Raw genomic sequence first — 24,424 nt, forward strand, 5'->3', positions numbered from 1 at the left:
GATGCGCTTCTGGTCGACTGTGAGCAGCAGTTGCAGCAGCCAGTTCGCATTCAGCTTCTTCACAGCCAGTTCCCCTTGGACAGTGTCACGCATTCGCTCAGTTCAGATGCCTTCAGTCTCAGCACACTCTCACAAATGTTTATTCGTCGACGTCGCATTGCTACATCACGAATTTTGCCGGTGGTTTTTTCCTTTCGTCTTTAGTGGTTGTCGTACCACGTTTAAACTCATTGACGCAAAAGTAAACGATGCTGCAGAATCCGCTTTAACTTCGTCCAGTCCTGTTTTGATTTGTGCGGCACTCCAACCCTTGAAAAGCACAAAACTCCGTTTTCTCCCTTTCGAATCGCAGTCCACACACTGACGAGTCGAGACGGCTGTCAACAATGAACTGTACGCTGTACATTGTTGAAAATCTCTATACGATCCTTGGAATAATCAAGCTTACCAGCCCTAAAGGCGCAACAAAAGCGACATTTATCAGAGCTCGTGAACGTGGGTCCCCGAGCTAGCCGTGTTCACGATGTAAGAGCGCGCGCACGGTCTGTGCGGCTGCGAACCTCCACAGACCCCAGCGTCAGGCAGTGCCGCAGTTAGCAGAGCACGTCGGAAGCTCTTTTAAGGCTGTTCGCAGACGACGCGGATGCCTCTGAGGAGCTTGCAGCGCCAGGACACGGTAACGATGTGCAGGAGGACACGCACACCCGCGACGAATGGTGTAGCGTCAGGCAGTTGTCCAGGTAGTAAATACACTGAAGAGCCAAAGAAACTGGTACACCTAACATCGTGTATGGCCCCCGCGGAAGTGCCGCAACTCAGCGCGGTATGAACTCGACTACTGTGAGACCTCAACTTTTCCCGGCGAATCGGATGTTCAAATAAGTTACGGGTTTGCTGCTGGGTGACGTTGTCGAACGCCGCCGATGTTTCGACAGGAGCACACCCTGCCATTCTCAAGGCACAAATGCTTCGGTGACAGAAGGCACGTAACGCTCAGTTTGGGATGAATTTGGCTATCGTGCAGCCACTGGGGGACATACTGAACGTTTATGATGAATTTCTGTAAACTTCTGTCTTCTTTGAGGAATTTAGTATGCAATTTGTCGGTGTTAAGCCCTTCTTCCTAGTAAATAATTCTATTTAAAATTGGGTCATTCTTTTTGGGACACCAAGTAGTATTACATTGAGTTGAGAGAAGGCGTGGGATAACGATATTCACATGCGCTGATGAGCCAAAGCACTATGACCCGCACCCACCACAAGGTGAAATGCCTGCTAGTTGCATTGCTGCGACACAGTAAGGAAACAAATGTCAGCAGAACAGAGGCGAATAGGCAGTGATTAGAGGGAAGGAGAAGATACGGGCCCCAAATGTGGAAATCCACTGATATAAGCTGTTTCAGGCCCGGATCTTGGGGGGGGGGGGGGGGGGGTGTACCTGTCCCCGGCGGCAACTTGAGGGGGTGCCAAATTCATATTCTCGAAGGGAAAGAAAAAACCTTGTTTCAGGAAGCGCCTAGCACTCAGCGCACGTTGATCCATTGATTATTCGTATTATTTTGAAATGCATCTCAGTAAATTTTTGAACACATTCTAAGTTGATTTCTGAACGAATCGTTAACTTGATTTTTCAATCCATGCATAGTGTACGTGATGTCTCTGTCAGGGGAATCCCTGTCGCAATCAACAAATAAAACACTTTCCCATAGACAAAAGGGGACTGGGATGTACAAACTGACCCCAATAAACCCTAATGGGTGAATGCCATTCGCTGCTCGTTTATGTGGTTGATTGGGTGCGCTAATGATCAGCGTTGTTATAATTACTAGCGAAATCCATAGATTCAGACTACCAGAATGGAAATAAACGAGGAAATACATGTAAGAAAGATCAAATGCTATCGTCTCGGTGTATCAAAGAAAATGAAATTTTGACCGAAAGTTTTGGCAGGACCCTACGCTACTAATAGCCAGTTGCACAGTCGCCGCTTAGCAACCGTTGAAGTTCCATTCTCGGGACAGCGCGGAAAACACGTCGTACGAACGCGTAATAACGCCTAACTGGAGAATGAAGGCGGGATAACTGAACCCGTGATTCTGCCAGGGTTAGCGAAGCTAATAGTTAGAGAATTAGTGGTGATGACAAGATTGATTGTTAAAACGCCGAAGGTGAAGAAATGGGGACATCATACGAATTATATGGAAGAATGAGACGATTCCAAATTTATACAGAAATTTCGTATGACTGCTTTTCGATCTCATGCTTGAGAAACTGGACTGTATGAATGAAATGTGAAACTATTTCCTAAAATAAAATTTTTTGCTTGTAGTAGGCTTAATAGCCCTTTGATATTGGTACTTTGTGAATTATACTCTGTCGCATTATTTATATAAATGAGTTACATACAACTGACCAACTCTGCGAAAACAGTCCCGCTTATTTGTGGTGCATTAAAATTACTCCAATATTAGAAAGGCCTATTCGGTTGTATCTAGCAGACAGTGGCAAAACAGATGTAATCAAATCTGGAAACCACACCAGCCGACCCCAGTGGCCGAGCTGTTCTAGGCGCTTCAGTCTGGAACCGCGCTGCTGATACCGTCGCAGGTTTGAATCCTGCCTCGGGCATGGATGTGTGTGATGTCCTTAGGTTAGTTACGTTCGAGTAGGTCTAAGTTCTGGGAGACTGATGACCTCAGATGTTAAGCCCCACAGTGCTCAGACCCATTTGAAACTACACTGGTCTTGTGAACTATTCGCGTCAACAAGTTTTTCAGCATTAGACAATGACATTTTGACTTTTTATGTAGCAAAATGGTTCAAATTGCTCTGAGCACTATGGGCAGAGCTGTCATGGGTGTTTGGCTACTGGGAGACCATTTGCAGCCATTCATGGACTTCATGGTCCCAAACAATGATGCAGTTTTTATGGACGACAATTCACCCTGTCACTAGATCACGATTATTCGCAATTGGTTTGAAGAACATCCTGGACAATTCGAGCAAATGATTGGGACACTTAAATGGCCTGACATCAATCCCATAGAGTATTTATGGGACGTAATCAAGAGGTCGCTTCCTGCAGAGTATCCTGCACGGCCAACACTTCTACAATTGTGGCTGGGTGTTTGGCTCAGTATTTCTGCACGGCCAACACTTCTACAATTGTGGCTGGGTGTTTGGCTCAGTATTTCTGCACGGCCAACACTTCTACAATTGTGGCTGGGTGTTTGGCTCAGTATTTCTGCACGGCCAACACTTCTACAATTGTGGCTGGGTGTTTGGCTCAGTATTTCTGCAGGGGACTTCCAACGACTTGTTGAGTCCGTGCGACGTCGATTACCTGCACCTTGCTGGGTGCATGCAGTTCTGACACGTTGTCAGGAAGGGTCTCATAACTTTTACCACCTCACTGTATGCTGGCAGGGTCTTAAAATGCGGGAGTTTAGTGCAGCCTAGCGAGTATTCACCTGTAGATGGCCAAAAGACTCCGCACCAAAATATCATGGCAGCAGGTTGCAGATATCAGGCGGTTTGCCTTAAATTTCGTGGTACAATCCGTAAGCAGGGAAAGTTTTAATTTTAAAATTTGATGGAGTGCTGTAGAGCACACGCAATAGATCAGCAACGAAGCTTAGGGTATTTAAAACTATTGGACAAAGTATACCGACATATGGAGAAGAGAACTTGGAAAATAAGTGAATAAATTAAGAACAACTTACGTGTCAACAGACATGAGATTCTCGAGGCACTGCTGTTGGCTGACACAATGGCACACAATTGAAAGTGAAGGCACATTTAAGGGAACAAACTTGAGCTTGACTGTAATGGACTCAGTTGGAGAAAAACTACTGAGATGTGATCTTGAGGGAGGATGGATAGCGTAAGCGATGGAATCCGTTTGAACTTACAGAATAAGAAGAAGAAAAAGAAAAAGAAGAAGAAGAATAAGAATAAGAAAAAGCTCAAAACCTTAATGGGCAAAGGCAGTCAGAAGAACTGTGTTGGAGAAGAATTTGCAGATTAAAAAGACTCTGGAGGCTAGGATGTGAGAAACAGTTATAAAGTTGTATTAAGTCATGAATTTAAATAAATTGCATGGTATGCACTTGCTCTGAGTAGCCAGTAATGAGCAGAAAAAGTTATCATAAAACGGGATTCACTGAACACTTGTAGTATTCTTTCATTCCTTCGAACCGGCCGGGGTGGTCGAGCGGTTCTAGGCGCTTCAGTCTGGAACCGCGCTACTGCTAAGGTCACAGGTTCGAATCCTGCCTCGGGCATGGATGTGTGTGATGTCCTTAGGTTAGTTAGGTTTAAGTAGTTCTACGTTCTAGGGGACTGATGACCTCTGCAGTTAAGTTGCGTAGTGCTCAGAGCCATTTGAACCATTCCTTCCACTGTCGCCCTAGCTATTCAGGCATGCATTGACCTTCCATTAGAGGACTTGGCTCTCCATTGTTATTCTTTGTTCTCTGACTTGTCGGCTTCTTTTACTTTCCCAAGTTTCATGCATACTCTCTCAAATTTTGAAAGGTGTTGTCAGTCATCTTACCACTAGATTGAGGTAAATAGCACATCGAGTAAGCAGGTTTGGATTTATTCCACCACTAACCAATACGTGGCAAAATCATGATCTGACTGAGGAGGTGAATTTGCAATTATTGGGAGGAACTTCTAATTCCTACCCACTATATCCTAATGTGTTTCTATAGTTTCCCTCTGTTATTTCAGTTAAATGTGAGGTTGCTTCCTTAAATGAACTGTGTGTAAATTGAGGTCCCCTTTGTTGTTTGACATCAGATGTGATGTGATGGTGAATTCTAGCCTTTTAATGACACTCGGTAATGACTGCTACCGCTTCGTGTGTTCCTAGAAGATTTTCATGTAGAGCGAAGTGTGTCCGTCCAGTGTACAGCTGCAGGATCTGAAATGAGTACGGTGCTGTACCTCCATCCGCAGAACAGCGCAGTCCCCGCAGTTCTGCTCCCGTCGTAACGCTCCGGCCACCGCTGTTGCAGGTGCAGCTGTCTCACGACGCCAGCGCCGGGCAGGCGGCACAGCAGCAACAGCAGCAGCAGCAGGCGGCGCAGCAGCAGGCGGCGCAGCAGCAGGCGGTGGTGGCCGTGCAGCAGCACCACCAGCAGCAGGCGGTCATGGTGCCCACGAGCGGCATGCAGCAGATAGCGCAGCAGGTCAGCCCGGCCGGCCGAGTGGGGCAGTAAGCTGGAGGGAGTAGAGTGTGACCCGTCAGGTGTGGCCTGCACAATTAAAATAGGTACAGTTACACGTCACTGGTACGAGTAAAATGGGGACTTAAAAGGAGACAATAAAATGACAGTAAAATGAGGCCAGTGAAGTGTGGTCATATAAGTAAAGTGGGACCTGTAAAATGTCACCAGCACAAGTAAAATGGGGCATGTAAAAAGGGAGCAGGGAAATGAGACAGTAATGGAATGGAGAAAGTAAAATTTGGTCAGTGAGATGTGGCCAGTAGAGCTATAATAGGGAGAGTAAAATGTCACCAGCACAATTAAAAGGGGACTTGTAACAAGAAGACTACAAAATGAGACAGAATGGGACACTCAAATTGAAGAAAGTAAGATGTGGCCAGTAGAGCTAAAACCGGAACAATAAAATGTCACCCATACAAGTAAATGTAAATAGGGAGCAGTAAAATGAGACAGTAAAATGGAGCAGTAAAATGGGAAAAGTAAACTGTGGCCAGTAATGTGTGGCCAATGGAAGTAAAATGCGGAGGACAGTAAAATGTGACAAGTACAAAGTAAAATGGGGCCTGCAAAAAAAAAAAAAGAGGACAGCAAACTGTGAAAGTCAAATGGGGCAGTAAAATCGGAGAAAGTTGTTGTGTACAACTTTGTACACAGTGGTAAGGAGAGATCAGCTACAGCGTGGTGATGGAATTATTGTCATAGGAAAGCTGGACGCGAGCAGAAATGCTTAGTGAACAAGATACTGTGATAAACATAAGATTTACTTAACTTCTATTTCTTCAAGTTGGGTCCACGAGATCCCACACGACCGCTATCGGTGTCTGACGGAAACTTGCAATTCTGTTGCCAACTTCGTGACACCCATAGGTGGTATCAATGTGTGGTACCACAAAAGCAAAATGGGGAAGTAAAAAGTGACAAGGTGAAATGTGTCCAGTAAAATATTGAAGACTGTAAAATGGGGGCAATATGAGTAAAATGCAGGCAGCACAATGGGTTCAGGAAAAGAGTCTTAGTGTAATGTACAGGAGATGTATTTATAATACATTGTAATTGTTGCAAACTGTCCCTTTCTATCTCACAATTTCGTTTGTTGTTCATTACCTCAGAAAGAAATTACTGTTACACTCTTATTTTCGTTTAATTTTATGGTGTCTAGAAATGCCCAAAAACAGATCACTAGGCAATGGGTAGGGTTTCATCTATTTGATTTGTAATATGGCTATGTTTCAAGTTCTGTAGCTGTCTTAAGAAACTTATGCTGCATTGTACTTGTTATGCTGCTGTGTTCAGGGCCCAATATACAACTTTGATTGCCACAGGAAAGTGATACTGGTTCACAGTAGGTCTCTGTACCTCTACGTTAGCTACTACATCCGTCCATCCAAACCTTCGGTATTGTACATTGGCAAACAATTTGGAAAGTTCCTAGTCTCTTCTTCTCTGTGCTCTTTATGTTAAATGTTTCACTTCGATATAAGGCTAAACTCCCAGCAGAGACTTTCAGAAAACTCTTCACACTTCAGTCTACATCATTAGATGTTAGTGTATTCATGTTTTGCAGAAAAGAATTTCATGGTTGTGAAGTGCATGCTACACAGAGCAGTATGTTAAAAACATGCTGGCACTTTGCATCCCTTTACACAAATACCTAAGTAAAGGTGTTCACATTCAGCTGTCTCAGACACGCCCCCCCCCCGCCTCCCCCCCCCCCCCCCCGCCCCCCTCTGGTACCGCTAACTGGATTAGCTGGGTAGCCAGCCTCACTGGAAGAATTTCACACCTTGGGATAAGGGAGATCTTCTAACGTTGCTCGTTACTCGTTACTCGAAGACCGAGCATCTGTTCGTAGAACGCGGAACTGTGAGGATGTCACTGCTGTAACACAGACAGCAATAAATAACATTAAACAGACAAAAGTTAATAACTGAAACAGAACACTAAGCCTGTCTTCTTCCATCTATAGCACAGATAAAGACTGTGAGGCACATTCGAGTAAGGCTACAAAACAAAATAATTAAAAACACTTGCAGAGGAAGAGAATAAGTATTAGGGTGGAAAAGTCAAAAAATGAAATAGGGACCTGTTTTATTATTCTCCAGTAATTTTTGACTCCATACCTTCACTCTCATTGATGTAGAAGTCTCATCAGACCCCTTCTCGAAATAAGTCACTTTAAAAGAAAACTCTGGATCCTCGTGTTTTCTACTAAGTAGACATCCTCGCTCCCAGCCGAAAATTAAATACCGTGCATTCCTTTGACAGTTATCGTTGCATTGCGGTGGATACACCTCTATGCTTTTTGACTGCTCCAGGTAGCACTCCCAACCTCTTCCTCTGTGTCGATTAGTCGCGTACCTTCTATAATCTCTCTCTGCTCTATTCATCTTCTCTCAGGTTTTTTGTGTTCACTAGTAGCCTTGTAGTTCCCAGAGCTTCTACAGTCATGTTACTACCCCAGGTACAACAAAAGCATTGTAGCTAACATTACTGTAGCCAGGTTTACTGTGTCATGTCTGGTAATCCGTAGGCTCTCACAGCCGAGCCTGCCTCCCACCTTCACAGTAGTCTGGGGACCATTAGCCAGGGAGATATTATTCTCACAATGTCACAATGTCGTCCATAGCAGGTTTCCGCATTGGCTTTCCGACACGAGAATAATATGTACCGAGTTAAAATGTTTCTCCCAATTAAGGCTCCACTAAATGAGTCATCACGATAACCCGCCTGAAAGTGGTCGTACGGTCCCAAATTCTGTCTGCTGAACTCTTTTTTGCTATAAAATTTATATTGTTCATTGCTTGCACAGTTTGTATTTTTTAGCTCCACCAGTTTACTTTTCAGTGACTATCAACAGCCCACAATATTTCTCGTCTGTCGACTGTGTCAGAGTAGGGTAGGAATGACATGTCCTCGAGGCTCCCAATTGGGTCCCCCACCAGGGTCCAAGTTAAGAGCCCGAGTAGACTTAATGTATTTACCTAGTAGGAGCCTCGAGGATACGTTCACTCCCATCAAACTCGTGACACAGCCACTGGCCGAGAACTGTTGTGGACCATTGATAATAACTGAAAATTCAAAGCTGGTGTAGCAAAGAAGTAAAAACTGTGCGAGTATTGATTAATATAAAGTTTATAGGCAAGATTAATGACCTCACAGATCTTCTCCGTCAGTAACACAGAAGATAGCAGTGAAATATTTTTGGCATTAATAGTGACCAAACTCCGAATATCGTAGTTTCGTACACTCGTCGGGACGAGTGACGCTCGTCAGGGGAGTCGTTCGACTGCCGCGCTCCCCACGAGCCCGCCTGACCCGCGGCGCACCGTTGCCGACAGGTGGCGGTGTCGATGCAGCAGACGCCGACGGCCATCGCGCCGGCGCCGACCCCGCAGCAGCAGCAGCTGCAGCAGGCACAGCAGACGCAGCAGCAACAGCAGGCGCAGCAACAGGCTCAGCAGCAGGCGCAGCAGCAGGCGTCGCAGCAGCAGGCGCAGGTGGTGGCCGGAGCGCCCGCCATCACCACCATGTCGACGCTGCACCAGCCGCTGGCACCCGCGACGCCCCAGCCCCAGGCCGCGGCCCCGCAGCAGGTCCACGAGTGGGGGCACGGCAGGGTGAGTGCGGGGGAGGAAATACTGAGTACTGCGGGACGCGGGACGGTCCTAGCCTTCGTGACCGGTAGTTCTTTCCTGGGGGAGGAGAGAGGAATAGGTTGGGAAGATTAGAAAGGAGGGGCAGTTCACACACATCCCAGCGTGAGAGGCAGCCACTTGAGGAAGACAAGGATAGGCAAAGATGAAGAGAGAGGCTATAGAGGGAGCATAAGGTCAGAGGTGGAAATCGGTAAGAAGTGTCACCTTGAGTACGGGGAAGACAGCGACAGAGTCAGCAGTAATGTGGAAATGAATAGTGCTGTTAAGAACAAGGAGAGGGTAGAGAGGGAATGGAAACAGTGACACGGAGGGGAGGGATGAGAACGAAGATGTAAAATCAATAAAGAAAATAGTGATACATTGAAAGTGAAAATAAATAAAAGGTTGGATGCACCAAGTGTTATAGCAAAGTGGAAACAGCACTTCAACAAAAAGGGTTTTCCCCCTGACCCATTGTACAAAACTGTGGTTGTGCCATAGTGACTGCAGTACTTGTGAAGATGAGACTGCGGTTTGCAGTAGTCGCTAGCACATTGTGGTGGGCACCGGGACGTGTTCCCAAATGTTACGGAATATGACTTGGGATGGCACGTGTTGTATTGATCTCTACTCCAGCAGAATTATCTTAACCATTGAGCAGTGCAATGTAGTAAAGACAGAATAACAACTCATCGAAAACTGTTATCTGTTGTAGACAGAAACTATGTAAACAAAGGATGGTTGTGTAGGTGAACGATTTTAGCAATCAAAAAATTACTTATCAGCAAATACGGAATATGTTACCAGAGGAAGAAAAAATACTATATTATGAATTCAATATTATGAATCGAGATGAAAGCGTAAACTAACTAACAGAATTCCTATATCATTCAGTGTTTCTGATATGCCCTCTCAAAAGAGCTTATTAAGATGTTGTATAATTGGAATTATTAACTGGAAAGGGAAAGACACGTCAGTATTCATATAATGAATTCCACTGTTTCAGCTAATTTACCATTCATCTTTGAAAGGATCCAATTTCTGATAATATTCATGTACAATGTGATTTTAGATAAAGCAGAAGATGAAACATTCCATTGTTGCAGACTGAATGTAAGAGAATTACATTTCTCGCACAGGCAGTTACATGTAGCATCTTTGTGCATAGGATAACCACAAAACGTATTCACCTTTACACCTGAAAGTAAAACACCAAATTTAGTTTATAACAATATACTTTGAGTAAGGTTGGGTCTTTGAGTAAGTCAGATGCTATATAAATGAGATGAGTATTGGCACATTTTTCCCAATTGAGGAGACAAAGCAAAGTATGTTGTGTCCTTTTCAGCTAATTACTTTAGGAAAATTCTAGGTCGTGTCAAAGAAAATCGTGCATCGAGAAGAGGACACAACTGTGAACTCTATACAGAGGCAGAAAAGATCAGTAGCGGTTGGCAGCATTGAAAGGAGGATTATTTTCTACAGCCACCTTGGTGGTACAAATGATAAGAGGTTCAGACCCTAGATCTTGTGCTACTTTCTGAGTGAGAAAACCAAGATTTAGTTCAGTAAGATAGATAAAATTTTTCAAGAAGCGGGGATAGCACTGGAGGAAATCTAGAAAAAAATTTATTCTCGAAGAAACTCAGAGGGCTCCTCAGTTGCTAAGAAAATCCAAAACTAAAAATGCAAACTGTGGACTAAAAGGAGGAAAGAACAGGAAGGGAGACAAATCTAGGATTATAGGGCTAAAGTTGGAATACAAATGTCTCAAAAATGAGATTGACAGGAAGTGCAAAATGGCTAAGCAGGGAGGGCGAGAAGACAAATGTAAGGATGTAGAGGCTAATCTTACTAGGGGTAAGATAGATACTGCCTACAGGAAAATTAAAGAGACCTTTGGAGAAAAGAGAACCACTTGTATGAATATCAAGAGCTCAGATGGAAACCCAGTTCTAAGCAAAGAAGGGAAAGCAGAAAGGTGGAAGGAGTATATAGGGGGTCTATACAAGGCCGATGTACTTGAGGACAATATTACGGAAATGGAAGAGGATGTAGATGAAGATGAAATGGGAGATACGATACTGCGTAAAGAGTTTGACACAGCACTGAAGGACCTGAGTCGAAACAAGGCCCCGGGAGTAGACAACATTCCATTAGAACTACTGACAGTCTTGGGAGAGCCAGTCCTGACAAAACTCTACCATCTGGTGAGCAAAATGTATGAGACAGGGGAAATACCCTCAGACTTCAAGAAGAATATAATAATTCCAATCTCAAAGAAAGCAGGTGTTGACAGATGTGAAAATTACTGAACTATCAGCTTAATAAGTCACAGCTGCAAAATACTAACACGAATTCTTTACAGACGAATGGAAAAACTGGTAGAAGTCAACCTCAGGGAAGATCAGTTCGCATTCCGTAGAAATATTGGAACACATGACGCAATACTGTCTCTACAACTTAAGTTAGAAGATAGATTAAGGAAAGGCAAACCTACATTTGTAGACTTAGAAAAATCTTTCGACAATGTTGACTGGAATACTCTCTTTCCAATTCTAAAGGAGGCAGGGGTAAAATACAGGGAGAGAAAGGCTATTTACAATTTGTACAGAAACCAGATGGCAGTTGTAAGAGTTGAGGGACATGAAAGGGAAGCAGCGGTTGGGAAGGGAGTGAGACAGGGTTGTAGCCTCTCCCTGTTGCTATTCAATCTGTATGTTGAGCAAGCAGTAGAGGAACCAAAAGAAAAATTCGGAGTGGGTATTAAAATCCATGGAGAAGAAATAAAAACTTTGAGGTTCACCTTTGACATTGTAATTCTGTGAGAGACAGCAAAGGACCTGGAAGAGCAGTTGAACAGAATGGACAGTGTCTTGAAATGAGGGTATAAGATGAACATCAACAAAAGCAAAATGAGGATAATGGTATGTAGTCGAATTACGTCAGGTGATGCTGAGGGAATTAGATTAGGAAATGAGACACTTAAAGTAGTAAAGGAGTTTTTCTATTTGGGGAGCAAAATAACTGATGATGGTCGAAGTAGAGAGGATATAAAATGTAGACTGGCAATGGCAAGGAAAGCGTTTCTGAAGAAGAGAAATTTGTTGACATCGAGTATAGATTTAAGTGTCAGGAAGTCGTTTCTGAAAGTATTTGTATGGAGTGTAGCCATGTATGGAAGTGAAACATGGACGATAAATAGTTTGGACAAGAAGAGAATAGAAGCTTTCGAAATGTGGTGCTGCAGAAGAATGCTGAAGATTAGATGGGTAGATCACGTAACTAATGAGGAGGTACTGAATGGGGCTGGGGAGAAGAGGAGTTTGTGGTACAAGTCGACTAGAAGAAGGGATCAGTTGGTAGGACATCAAGGGATCACCAGTTTAGTATTGGAGGGCAGTGTGGAGGGTAAAAATCATAGAGGGAGACCAAGAGATGAATACACTAAGCAGATTCAGAAGGATGTAGGTTGCAGTAAGTACTGGGAGATGAAGCAGCTTGCACAGGATAGAGTAGCATGGAGAGCTGCATCAAACCAGTCTCAGGACTGAAGACCACAACAACAACTACAACAACAACAGGGCTAAAGTTAAAGCAGTTTAGTTGAAATAGCATTGCCTGTAGATAGCTGATATGACAAAAAGAAGGATGTGAAAGAAATTAATGATAATGGAAAGAAAGTGGTAGAAAATATGTTAACAGAGGTTAAGCGTGGGAGGATGTTGGGATGTGAGTATGTGTTGCAGGTTCCCATCTTCAGAGGTGAGGGAAACTTGTGTCAGGTGGGGGAGGATCGGGCTAGCCTGTGCGGTGCAGCATGTCACTGTAGACCAGGCTTTTCCACCAATCGGCTCCTGCGAGCTGGCCCGTGCTTACATCGCAGTGACTGATGGGTGGTGGGAGGGAGGGGAGGAGGGGGAGGAACCGAGGCAGGGTAGCTCTGGCCATGAAACTATCGGAAACGAGTCTGTTGTATGACTGTCACTGTTAGTTGCACAGAGGTGTAATGCTTCACAGCAGGTACTGTCCTTTGCAACACATTTATTTTCTAGACTGTTGCACTGACGAGAAATGGGAATGAAACAGAAATTCAGGTTTCTGTTAATTGGTGAAGGGATGAACAGGGGGCAGCTAAGTTTGAAACTTGGTGTTTCTTACAATTGCAGTAGTGTGTTGAATTTTGTTTGTGGATAAAGCTTAAATTGACATTTTAGTCACAAGTTGAACATAAAAAAAATACCGGATGTCAGTGAGTAGAACTTACTTTGCTTTTCAATAAAGCATCAGTGTTTGGTACAACTTTTTGAATGCCGCTAATTCAAAGAACAGTTTTTAAGTTCTACTCTGTCTGTGAACTTCTGTGGATAGACATCATTCTGTTCATTGCCAGAAAAAGTTGCTCGCACAAGTACGTCAGTACAAATGTCGGCACAATCGTAGCTACACAAACTTGTAAAAAGGTGGAAATTTAGGTTGAGAAAAGTTTTTTAAACAAGCCGACAAAACTACTTTTTACTATGAAACTTATTGTGCACCTGCCGGTCACACTGTAGGTCTATATGTTGTTGCTGTACCTGGGCACGCTGCACTCACCTGTCGATAACTGATGTCGGTGTGTCTCGCCTCCACTTTGAAGTTCCTAGCCCGGCCATTACACTGTGGGGCAGGGATAATAGTTTGGGAACGTCGAAACGTCTGACAAGGGTGCTACAGGAGTCAGGAGGGTGACGCGAGGTGACAATGTGCGGTGTAGGGACGATATCGGGCGGATAGAGTCTCGTTTCAGGCATCGACTTGAGAAAGTTGAAGGCAGTCTAGCCTGTGGTGGTACTGAGTGATAAGAGGGGTTCTTCTGGGGTTCCTAGAAGTTAGAATTGTATTAGTCAGAAGGTCAGGAAAGGATACTGCCTGGAAGATTTGTTTGTGAACGAGACCTGTGGGATAGTTGTGAGAGAGGTGGTCAGTGTAGCTGTTGAGGGTTTCGACAGTGGAGCAGACAGGTTTGCTTAGTTTTTTCGATTGAATTTATCTTTCAGTACAATGAAAAGAGCCATGGATAAGAAGCATATATACGACTTCTTACTTCAACTGACATTTATGCTGATATGTAGCAGTTTTGATTTACTGTAATGATTTGCTCATCCACTCGTCCACTCAGCTTTGCAACACAAGAATGTGTTTTAAAAAACATTATTATATGTTCTTTGAATGTTCACTTTGTTGAGTGCTCTGATAAAACAACAGTTTAATGAGTGGTTTGTTTTATTTCGGTATGGAATATTATTGCTTTTGAGATTTTATTTTCTCACCTGTGTAACAGATTTGTCTACAGCTACAATTGTGAGGCCTATTTGGTGTGTTAAATAAAGTACGTACGGCATTTGATGCCAGTTTCCTGTATATTCGACAATCTTTATCTGGTTTGGCTCAAACTGTAGTGAACAAAACTTTATGCTAGTGTGTAGATGTTATGATGTCATTCTGCAGATGCTCATATGATTTTGAGTTCTTAACAAGAAATGTTAATCTTCACTAAATGCCTACAGGTTGCTAGAGTATCATTGTTAAACAGCCCTGTGATGTGATGCTTCATATATGCCAATGTCCTTAGGAAAGCCAAAAAATGACAAATGTGGCATTTTGTCTTCTCTTTCTTGTTGCTCCAATTTTTTGTTAAAAGTCAACATAAACGGTATTGTTAACATTCATCAGATGTCGTACTCATCAGCGTAGCTTACTGGGTGTGTGGAGTGCTACTGCTGCTGCAGTGTACAGCAAAATAGAGAAGGGGTGCCACAGTTGTACACGCTTGACACTGTGGCTGCAGTCAAAGCTTTCGCCCCCGACGCTTGGCGGCCACTCGACCGCAAGCATCAGTCCTTCGTGGCCTGCCACACATTTTTCGTTACGTGTGACCTGCACCTACATGTACTCTCTGCGTGCCACTTAAGAGTGAGTGACAGAGGGTGCTACTGCCACTATTACGGATTGCGAGCTCACCCGCCACACGCCTGACCCCTTCCGTGTTGCAGTCACGAAGTGAATGACTGCCAATAAAAGCTAATTTCTCTGATTTTCTCAGCGTGGTAATTTTGTGAATCTACTTCGATGCAAGTAATGTCTTGCCAATCACTTGTTACAGTGTGCAATTTCAGAATTTCAACAGTAAACCTCTTCTCTGCTACCAGAGCTTCTAAAGCATCCTGGTAACACTCTCAAGCTTACTAAACAATTCTGTTCTTCATTAGATTTTTTCTCTCTCTTTTCTACTATTCCTGCCGGGAAAGGGACCCAGACTTATGAGCAGTATGAAAGAAGGTTTTTGTAAGCTACCTGTTTCAGTGACAGATTACATTTCCTCAAGATTCTTCGACAAATCTTCGGTCAGACATCTGTCTTTCCTACAATTTTTTGTACGTGATCATTGTAACTTAGGTCTCTCCAATTGTTTACTCTCCAATTTATGCACAATATGTTACATTTATTTATGCCAAAAGTCGACTACCAGATCTCTCTCCAGTTGTCAGTAGTGTGTAATTTTTCCTACATTTCGCTACAGTCTTCTGGCATCGGAACCTTCCTGTAGATGTCGGCACCGACAGTGATGTTATCCACTCGGTCACTAATACTTGTGTCATTAACAGTATTGGGCCTATTACACTCCCTCGGGGTGCTCCCGATGTCACTTTTGTGTCTCCAGATTTAGTGCCACCGAGAGCAACATGTCGAATCGCATCTGTGAGGAAGTCCCGAACTGAGTCGCGGATACAGTCTCGTACTGGGTAAGCTCGTATATTATGTACGAAGGAGAGTGTGGAACCGTACAGAACGCTCGAGCCGGCGAGGTAGTGGTAGCGTAGACGAGCAGATTGCATTGCACTGCACTGTGAGTGTAAGAGTGAGGTGTGGTGTGTTGTTGCAGGTGCAGGTGATCCAGCAGCCGCTGCAGAACCCGACGTACCTGCAGCAGCTGTACAACACGCAGGGCCAGCTGCTGGTGCCGGGCAACCTGCAGCTCCACCCCGCGCCGCCCGGCATGAACCCCTCCTCCATACACGTGAGTACACTGTGGAGAGACAGAGAGCGAGTCGTCAACTCACTCGGCAAAGTAAACCACACGGACACTTGCCAGCAACGGAGGCAGGCATATTACATTTAAAACTGAAATACTTAACTTAGGTCGCGAAATGTGTCATTCCACGGGTCAATTTCATAAGGAGAATTTCTTCTTCAATGCTCGAGTCAAAAATCTTGTACATTTTCTAAAACGTCAGTCCAAAGTGACGGTAGTTCCAAAATTGTGACGAGACCTCGTGGCCTCTTCCACTTGTGTATTGTTTTTTTTTTTTTTTTTTCCCTCTCCCCTCAACCATCAGGTTATATTGTCATGAAATTCCTGAAATGCGAAATAATTGTAAGGTATCATTGACCAGGAGATCCCACCTGACATTGTATGGCCACAAGGTGCAGCTCTTTTTATTCGACACCCCTGCAGCAAACTTTTCACCTATGGTGTGAAATGAGTAAGACAACATAAGCTCCCAGTCCCTGCCGGAAGGAAAGCTCCAGCCCAGTCAGCAATTTGGACTCTTCTCCCCACAATGTAGAGGTCGCGACACTAACCGCTAGCTGCAGCCTGCAAAATCTATCACAGTTACCTTTATTACTTTGCAATAATCTTTACACAATTTAGTGTATTTAATTTTCAGAGTTTGGTTCTCTCACCTTAAAATGCATGTTTGCTATGCAAAAAAAAAAAAAAAAAAAAAAAAAAAAAAAAAAAAAAAAAAAAAAAAAAAAAAAAAAAAAAAAATACATTTGTATTATTAATTGATTCCATATTTCATTTCATATGAATAATATTACACCTCAACACCCATTCACATGGATAAAGTGTTTTAACATTATACTACATTTGTAATCAATTCAAATTATGCTTAGAGGTAATAATTTATGGAAAATTTTTGAATTTACATTATGTAAAACAAGGAATTTCCATGCTTGCATATTTTTATTAGTTATTATTGATAGTATCAATTACAAAATGAAATAAAATATTCAAATAAGTAACCAAAAAGATTGATTATATACTCAAAATCATTTGGCAGTGCCAAAAACACAAGTTACACATTTCAGAAACACTTGTGTTTCAGGTCTTTCACTAGGCCTAGGATGAAATACATTATAATCTCCTGATTAAGGTGCTCATAGTTTCATTTCAGAAGGCTGTTGCTTTATTTTGAATGCACACTGGCTCACTGAACTTTATACCCAATGAACCATGGATAAATCATTACACAGACTTGGGGTGTACACAGAAGGCTGGAGATGACACTGGACAAAGTATGTACAATGAAACAATGATCCAATTACTATGGAGGAACTGCAAGATGCTTTGAAAGGCACGAAGAAGAGAAATGCTACTGGGATCAATGGATTAAATGTAGAACTAATTAAATATGGAGGGTTACCATTAAATAAAATACTTTTCCAGTTAATAAATGAGCGTTGGACGAACAGCAAGAGTCGAGACTCTTGGTACACAGCAGAAGTAATCTCTCTTTCAACAAAGGGAATGTAATGGTTTTGAAAAATACTGTGGCATCATTGTTTTAAATCAAAGATAATCAACAATCACATGAACAATATCACAGAAACTATTATATCTGAAGAACAAAATAGTTTTAGATCAGGTCATTCATCCTCAACCAATATGCTCGTAATTAAAAACATTATAGAAAAACATAGGTAATTTAATACAGAAACGCTTGTGGTCTCTATCAACCTTCAGAAGATCTTTGACTGCGCGAGCTGTGATAGCCTATGGAAGATTACGTCTGTAGGTGGATGTCCTAACTACATAAGAGAGAAAGTGAAATATCTTTAAAAAACTACATGCATTGTAATAAACACAGGTAGGAATGATTAGAAGAAATAATTATTAACCAAAATGTTAGACAAGGTTGTAACTATTACCTAAATATTTACACTGACTTCTTCGCAAATGGAAATTTAAAGTAAACAAGGGAATTAAGGTAACAAACAACAAACAGTTGAATGTACTTTTGTTTGTTGATGACATAATTATTATTAAAAAGAATGAAGATGAGCTCCAAATATCAGTATACCAGCTGAACAAAATTTGCAAGAAGTACAATTATTAAAATTCCTAATAATAAAATGAAAATGAAAGCATTCTGAGGAAAACATACAGTCAGATTAAAAATTGTTTTCGATAGTTCGGTGTTAGAACATGCGACCCAAATCTCTTATTTAGGCTCTGCTATAAGTTTTGATTTTGGATCTGATAAAGTAATGATGGTTCCCGTGTTTTCCAATCGAAGTGAAAGCTGTGTTACCACAAAAACAAGAAAATAAAATTCAAACACTAGAGATGAGGTGTCTAAGAAAGACGAAGGGCCGCACAAGAAGAGACATAATTAGAAATGAAGTTATTAGAACAGAATTAAATACTGTATTTTCAATATAAATGAAAAAGACTCAGAAATCACATGAAGATTGGAGACATCATCTCATGAGAATGCCAGGTCACAGAATTTCCCAGAAGTTCCTGAACTACAAGCTGAAGGGGAAAAGAGACATTGGAAGGCTTAAAAAAAGATGGTAATGAATTTCTTTGTAAATTTGGAACAGACAACAGCCTAATTGTTGACAGGAAGAAGATGATGATGATTTTATTTTGTCGTTTAGCAGTTAGCTAATGTAGCCCACTGGCTATTGTCAAGCTACGCCATATAGTAAAAATTGTTATGCTTGCGTCAGTGTGGGGAAACTGCAACATGTGGTTACATCCCAGTATGAGTTTTGCACAACTGTACTAGGTGCAGGCATGACTGTCACAAACATAATCACTATCACTATAGTCTGCAATCATGAGCAGGTTTTGTCACTTTGTCAGCACGCAACAAGTTAAAATTTGTTAGTATAACTATTGTGTGGAAACACACATGGCGTGGTCAGCATCTTAAAATGTGATAGTATGCATTTTGATGAAGTTAACAGCACCTCTCCACTCCTATCTGCACTGTATTGCAGCTGGACTTGGAACTGCAGTGAGAACTGCTGCCATGGATTGTGTTATTCACATCTCAAAATGTTCCTCCCTACTATTGATGTGTGCAATAATTTGGTGAAAACTAAGTACATTATTAGTTTACTAGGTACTTTTTTATTAGTTTACTGGGTACTTTTTCCTTTGGTGCAATAGTGAAAAACTAATTGAGCTACATGCATAGTTAGGAATACATCTCCTTACACCTTAAAAATTTTTAAAATGGAAATACCTGTCTTAAAAATTATCCCAATAGTCCAGCAGTTTTAGTATTTATGAATGAGACGTAGGTACTTTTTTATTAGTTTACTGGGTACTTTTTCCTTTGGTGCAATAGTGAAAAACTAATTGAGCTACATGCATAGTTAGGAATACATCTCCTTACACCTTAAAAATTTTTAAAATGGAAATACCTGTCTTAAAAATTATCCCAATAGTCCAGCAGTTTTAGTATTTATGAATGAGACGTATATGTTATGATACATTTACTTTGTATGTCCATGTCCAGCCAACCACAATTTACCCTGACAAAGAACTTGATACAGAGCCAGACCAATGCAAAGACATAGGCTTACTGATGCCTCAGACACAGCCACAGTTAGTTCCAATTTTTCCACGGCAGTTATTACTTTGGAAAGGTTTTATACAAAGCTTGTTACATACTACAATTTTTTTATTTCTTTTTATAACTAATAATATTCCACACATGGCTGATAGCAGTAACTTTCAATAAATGATGGGTGCAGTGAATCTGTTGCATACAGTTTATTGTCATAAGCCTTAACAAGGTTTGACCTCCTTGATTATTATCAACTGCAGTGTAAAGAACTGTTAACGTTTATATAATATTACTATCTTTTTATAAATTTGACGTATTTTTGTACCAATGTGCAGTTTTTTTTTTCATATGAGCTATGCATCACACTTGTTTCACAAAATTTGCTACTTATATTGTGCTTTGTAATACAGGGTGTACATAAAGTCTGGGAACACTTTCAATTATTTACTGCACATGAACCAAACATTGTACAGATATCATACTTATGTCATTTTGAAGAGAAACCCTGAAAGCTTTTTTTCATGTATACCACCACAGTGTAGTTTGGTAATTTGCCGATAGTCAGTGCTAGTCACAAATGTGGTGAGTTCAGGTGTGAAGCGAGCTTTCTGTATGTTGGAGTTCAACAAGAACGAGTGTGCTACAGCTGGTCAACAGATGTTTAGAACCAAGTACGGTAACAAGCTACCAACAAGGAAGGCCATTTACCACCGGCACAACAAATTCCTTATGACAGGTTGCTTGTGCCCAGCAAAGAGAAGAGGACGTCCCAGTGTGAGTGAAGTGAATGTGGGGCATGTTTGTCACTAGCGCTGACTATCGGCAAATTACCAAACTACGCTGTGGCAGTATATATGAAAAAAAGAAAAACTTTCAGGGTTTCTCTTCAAAATGCAATATGTATGACATCTGTACAATGTTTAGTTCTTGTGCAATAAATAATTGAAAGTGTTCCCGGAATTTATGTACACCTTGTATATTCAGTAGTTATCCTTCGTGTAATTCTGAACAGTTTCGATTTTTCTCTGCCAACTTAATATACATAGTAAAAGTTGTGAATTTGTTTTGATCAGAACAGTGAAGCACCCTGTACCTGCGTATTTCTACTTTTGTCAACCTTCACATTTACTGGAAGGAATTTCAGAATAAAGCAAAAACCTCTTATTAGTAAAACTGTCATGACAGCAGTTACTAACAGCCTTAATGAAACTGAAGACATCATCAAGAGATACTGTGCACTGTACACGTAATAAATCTCCGTTATCTCACTGGAGGACAACCAGTTTTGACCTTCTCGATCATCAGCTGCAGAGTAAAGGACCGTCACATTTCTACTGACCAAATGTGTTCTGTGTTGCCACGTATATGAACAACTGCCATTGGTCAAGTAAATTGATGAGGATATTAAACATCACTAGCCCTAGTGTTGTCCTATTCGGGACAAATTTGGCACAGTGATTAAAGTAATTTGACAGTGGAAGTTGTTCACAGACATGGCACTGTGAATGCACAGGGTGCATTGTACGTTAGTTTATAGTGAATGAGAAAGTTGAAACTGCTTGTGCTCCATTGAAATAAAAAGACTTTTATATGTGTAGCAAATGGTGCCTTTTCAGAATGTCTTCCATTAAATCTGTTATTGGCACCGAGTGAAGTAAACTATCTTTCAAAATGCGTGTCGAAATGCTAAACTGTGGAAAATACGAGGTTCCGGTTAAGAGGTATGCAGGTACAGAGTGCTTCACTAAACTTGTGGATCAGCTAGTGCACTGCACTGGCCGAGGCAGCTAAACTCGAGCCCGCAATGCGCAGGTGATCGCCGCCGGCAAACCGTTCCCGGCCAACCAGCTGCCGCCGCAGATGATCACCGCCCAGAAGTCGGTGCTGCAGGGGCAGGCAGGTGAGTACGACTGTGGCCGAGCCCCGTGTCTGGCCGGCAGCCTCTCTCCCGTAGTCGTTTTCCACCCCTGTGCGGTGAGGTGTCGGTGCTCGACCTGGCCGTACCGGCAGTGGTGCTCAAAAGTGTCTGGCAGTAACTGTTCTGTCAACTCTTTACTGGCACTGTTCTTCAACCTGCTGCATGTGTGCAGGGTGTCCGTCCTAAGAGTTGCCGTCTGCTTTTCCTCCGGTGTTTCCACAGATATTTGCAATTTCAGTTTTGGAATGCGTAGCTGAAGTCACCCCAGAAAAATATTGCTCAACGGGTCTTTCGTGTGCTCTCAGAGTTGACAGAAAGCGTCGGTTTGTTTCCCATTACAGACAAAATTATTTCTGAAGTGGAATTTTAGGTGCCCATTTGATAGGGCAGTCCCGAATTAGCCTAGTGCAGTGTTCATTCTATTGATGTGTATTACGGGGACAGTAAAACGTGAAGAGTAACCAGTAATCCGGCAGCAACAGAGCAGCATTGCCGCACGGCGCTAGCCGTCAGCGTGGGCCATGACTGTGCTGTAGAACTTCATAGAAACCTCATACATTTTGGTGTTCTCTACAGCTAACATGTCTGTCCAGTAGCTTTCACGTTCACTCTTATCAGATCTAAATCTGGACTCTTAGTGAGCTACGTCAGAGCCTTAATCTTTTACTTCCCGAGACATTCTCGTACACTTCCTGAGTGGTGCTTTGGATCAATGTCATTTTGAAAAATGCAGTTTCATGGCATAAGCATTCTGGTGTATGTTGGCCCAAAAAGCCCCTATAGTAAGGGCGTTTCACGTTACCCTCTGTGTGCACTAGGGGAAGAATTCGTACACCTCCCTACTACTTCCTCTGTGCAAACTGTGACGGTGTGGTTTGTATAATTTGCCTACACAATAGACAGATGTACTGACTCCCATTGGAAGACTTCAAATTAAATGTTCATTTGATGCTGTGCAGCACATTGGACCAATCTTTCACTGTCCACTTGCAGTGTCTTGCAGCAAAATTAATTTTTGTCTTCCTACTTCTTGGTCTGATGATAGGTTTCTTGAAAGGATGGCAGCCTTTCAACCCCCCCAGTGCAAAGTCAGTGTTCCTCTGTAGAATCGTAGACTTCTACTTCATAAAGCTCATTTGGTCTGTTAGTAATTTGTTGTGCAGTCTTGAGAGATGTGTCCACTACACACTGTCTTGTAATCACTCTGTTGATGGTGACAGTAGTTTTTGTCGGTCAGTCTTGTTGTGGTTTCTTGCTTCTATGGCCAATGATTTAAAAAAAAATAAGTAAAAAGACACTTTTCTTTTTTCAGACTGACACCAGCTCTCTAAATACTCCAGGAGTAGGACAAACATCGGCCTGTGTCTTGCAATTTTGTACGTGGCTGTGAGACAGCAACCGTGTAAGGATATGATATGTATAATACAGCTAGCTGGTTGTGACAGGATTTTATTTTATCCTGGTTTTGACACTGACTGTGGGTGTCTTTGTCAGAAAATCCATACAATTAACGTAGAGAAAATCCAAGAATAGATGGTTATTATGCTGGACAAGTTTATGAGAAGATTGTACTCACATGTAGGAAACTTTATCACTTGTAAAATTTATGTCAGTTTTCTTTAAAATTGTGCTATAAAACTTGAATTCATTTCTTTTTTGATGAAAGGTTTGAAGTATAATGTTATGCCTAATTTATCAGGCGAAAATGTTATCGAAAATCTGACTGTAGATCTAAAAAGTGGTCATCAAAGCATACAAATGGAATATTCTCACCAGACCAGATTAGCTCATGATGTGTGCAATATTGTAAGCAAAAATTTAGCTGGCTTTCAGAGTACAGTTAATTGTGACAAGAAAGTAATTAAAACCATTAATGTGAAATTTAAAGGAAATGGAGCATTAATAATGAAATCTGACAAGGGCAGTGCCTTAGTAGTTGGTAGCAAACAGGATTACGTAAATAAAACTTTACAGTTTTGTGAGAAAAACAATATTTTCACTCTACATCAGGACCCCATACCAGTTTTCAAAGAGAAATTGGATCTGCAATTAGTGATGCAAAATTTCTACTCAGACCTTTTCATGAAAGACAGTTGGTAAACATTAACCCTCAACTTCCAAAGTTACCTTTTCATTTTAAAGTCCACAAAATAGAACATCAAATTTGGCTAATTCTGATTAGTATGACCAGCATTTACCACAACCTTGGAAAGTTTCTTCATGACAACTTAAAAAGAAAATCTTCCCTTATTCAACTCCCAAATGTCAACATCTTGTTAGTAAAATAAAACACATTGTGATCAAAATACCAAGCAGTTACTGTTTGATATAAAAAAACCTTCACATGAATGTTTCTGTGGGAACAATTTTAGATATTGTAGGAGAAGAAAAAGTCTTTATAAAGAGGATGTCTCTGATGATAAAATTACTGACTCTATGAATTTAATTCAAGTAGTAGTCAAATAAGAGTATTTCAATTTCAGTGGACAGTTGTGTCAGAAAACTGATGGTCTTGCAATGGGTAATCCATTAGCTGGTATTCTTGCAGACAGATTCATAAATACCTTAGAAAAAAAATTTTTTTTAGTTTTTCAGCTGCCACTCTTGGTGTTCTTTCACATTCCAGATATATTGTGATTATTTAGAGACGGCCTAATAATAGCATTTATCGCCTCCTCAAAATCTTTAATGAACATCATGAAAACATTACTGTCACATCTGCATTCAAAAATGAATTCTTTCAGTTAAATTCTTTGGATCTAACATTAGCAATAATTGATAGCAAAGTTTCTTCCAATATTTTCACACATAAATCTTAACAGTAGTTGATAACAAAGTTTCTTTCAATATTTTTCACAAATGAACCTTGACTGGTCAAATAGTGCTGTCCTGTTCAACAGACCCTCACAAAAAGCCCTTTTGCATTCTTCCATCCATAGAGCTGTTTCTACTTGTTTAGCTGATGAAAATCTTGATGCTGAGATTGATTTGATTGAAACTATT

The 24,424-nt window shown here is 41.6% G+C and overlaps 1 protein-coding gene across 1 annotated transcript in view; it reads left to right on the top strand.

Moving 5' to 3' along the window:
• LOC124719861 (chromatin modification-related protein eaf-1-like) overlaps positions 1 to 24,424 on the top strand; it is a 343,357-nt gene that overhangs the window by 227,083 nt on the left and 91,850 nt on the right. Inside the window, exons 4-7 of the mRNA XM_047245044.1 lie at positions 5,022 to 5,195; positions 8,573 to 8,851; positions 15,795 to 15,929; positions 21,316 to 21,403. Coding sequence (XP_047101000.1) covers positions 5,022 to 5,195; positions 8,573 to 8,851; positions 15,795 to 15,929; positions 21,316 to 21,403 — 676 coding nt within the window. The remainder of the gene's footprint in view (positions 1 to 5,021; positions 5,196 to 8,572; positions 8,852 to 15,794; positions 15,930 to 21,315; positions 21,404 to 24,424) is intronic.

This window comes from Schistocerca piceifrons, chromosome 11 (genome assembly GCF_021461385.2).
Source record: "Schistocerca piceifrons isolate TAMUIC-IGC-003096 chromosome 11, iqSchPice1.1, whole genome shotgun sequence".
In the NCBI taxonomy this organism is placed as follows: domain Eukaryota; kingdom Metazoa; phylum Arthropoda; class Insecta; order Orthoptera; family Acrididae; genus Schistocerca; species Schistocerca piceifrons.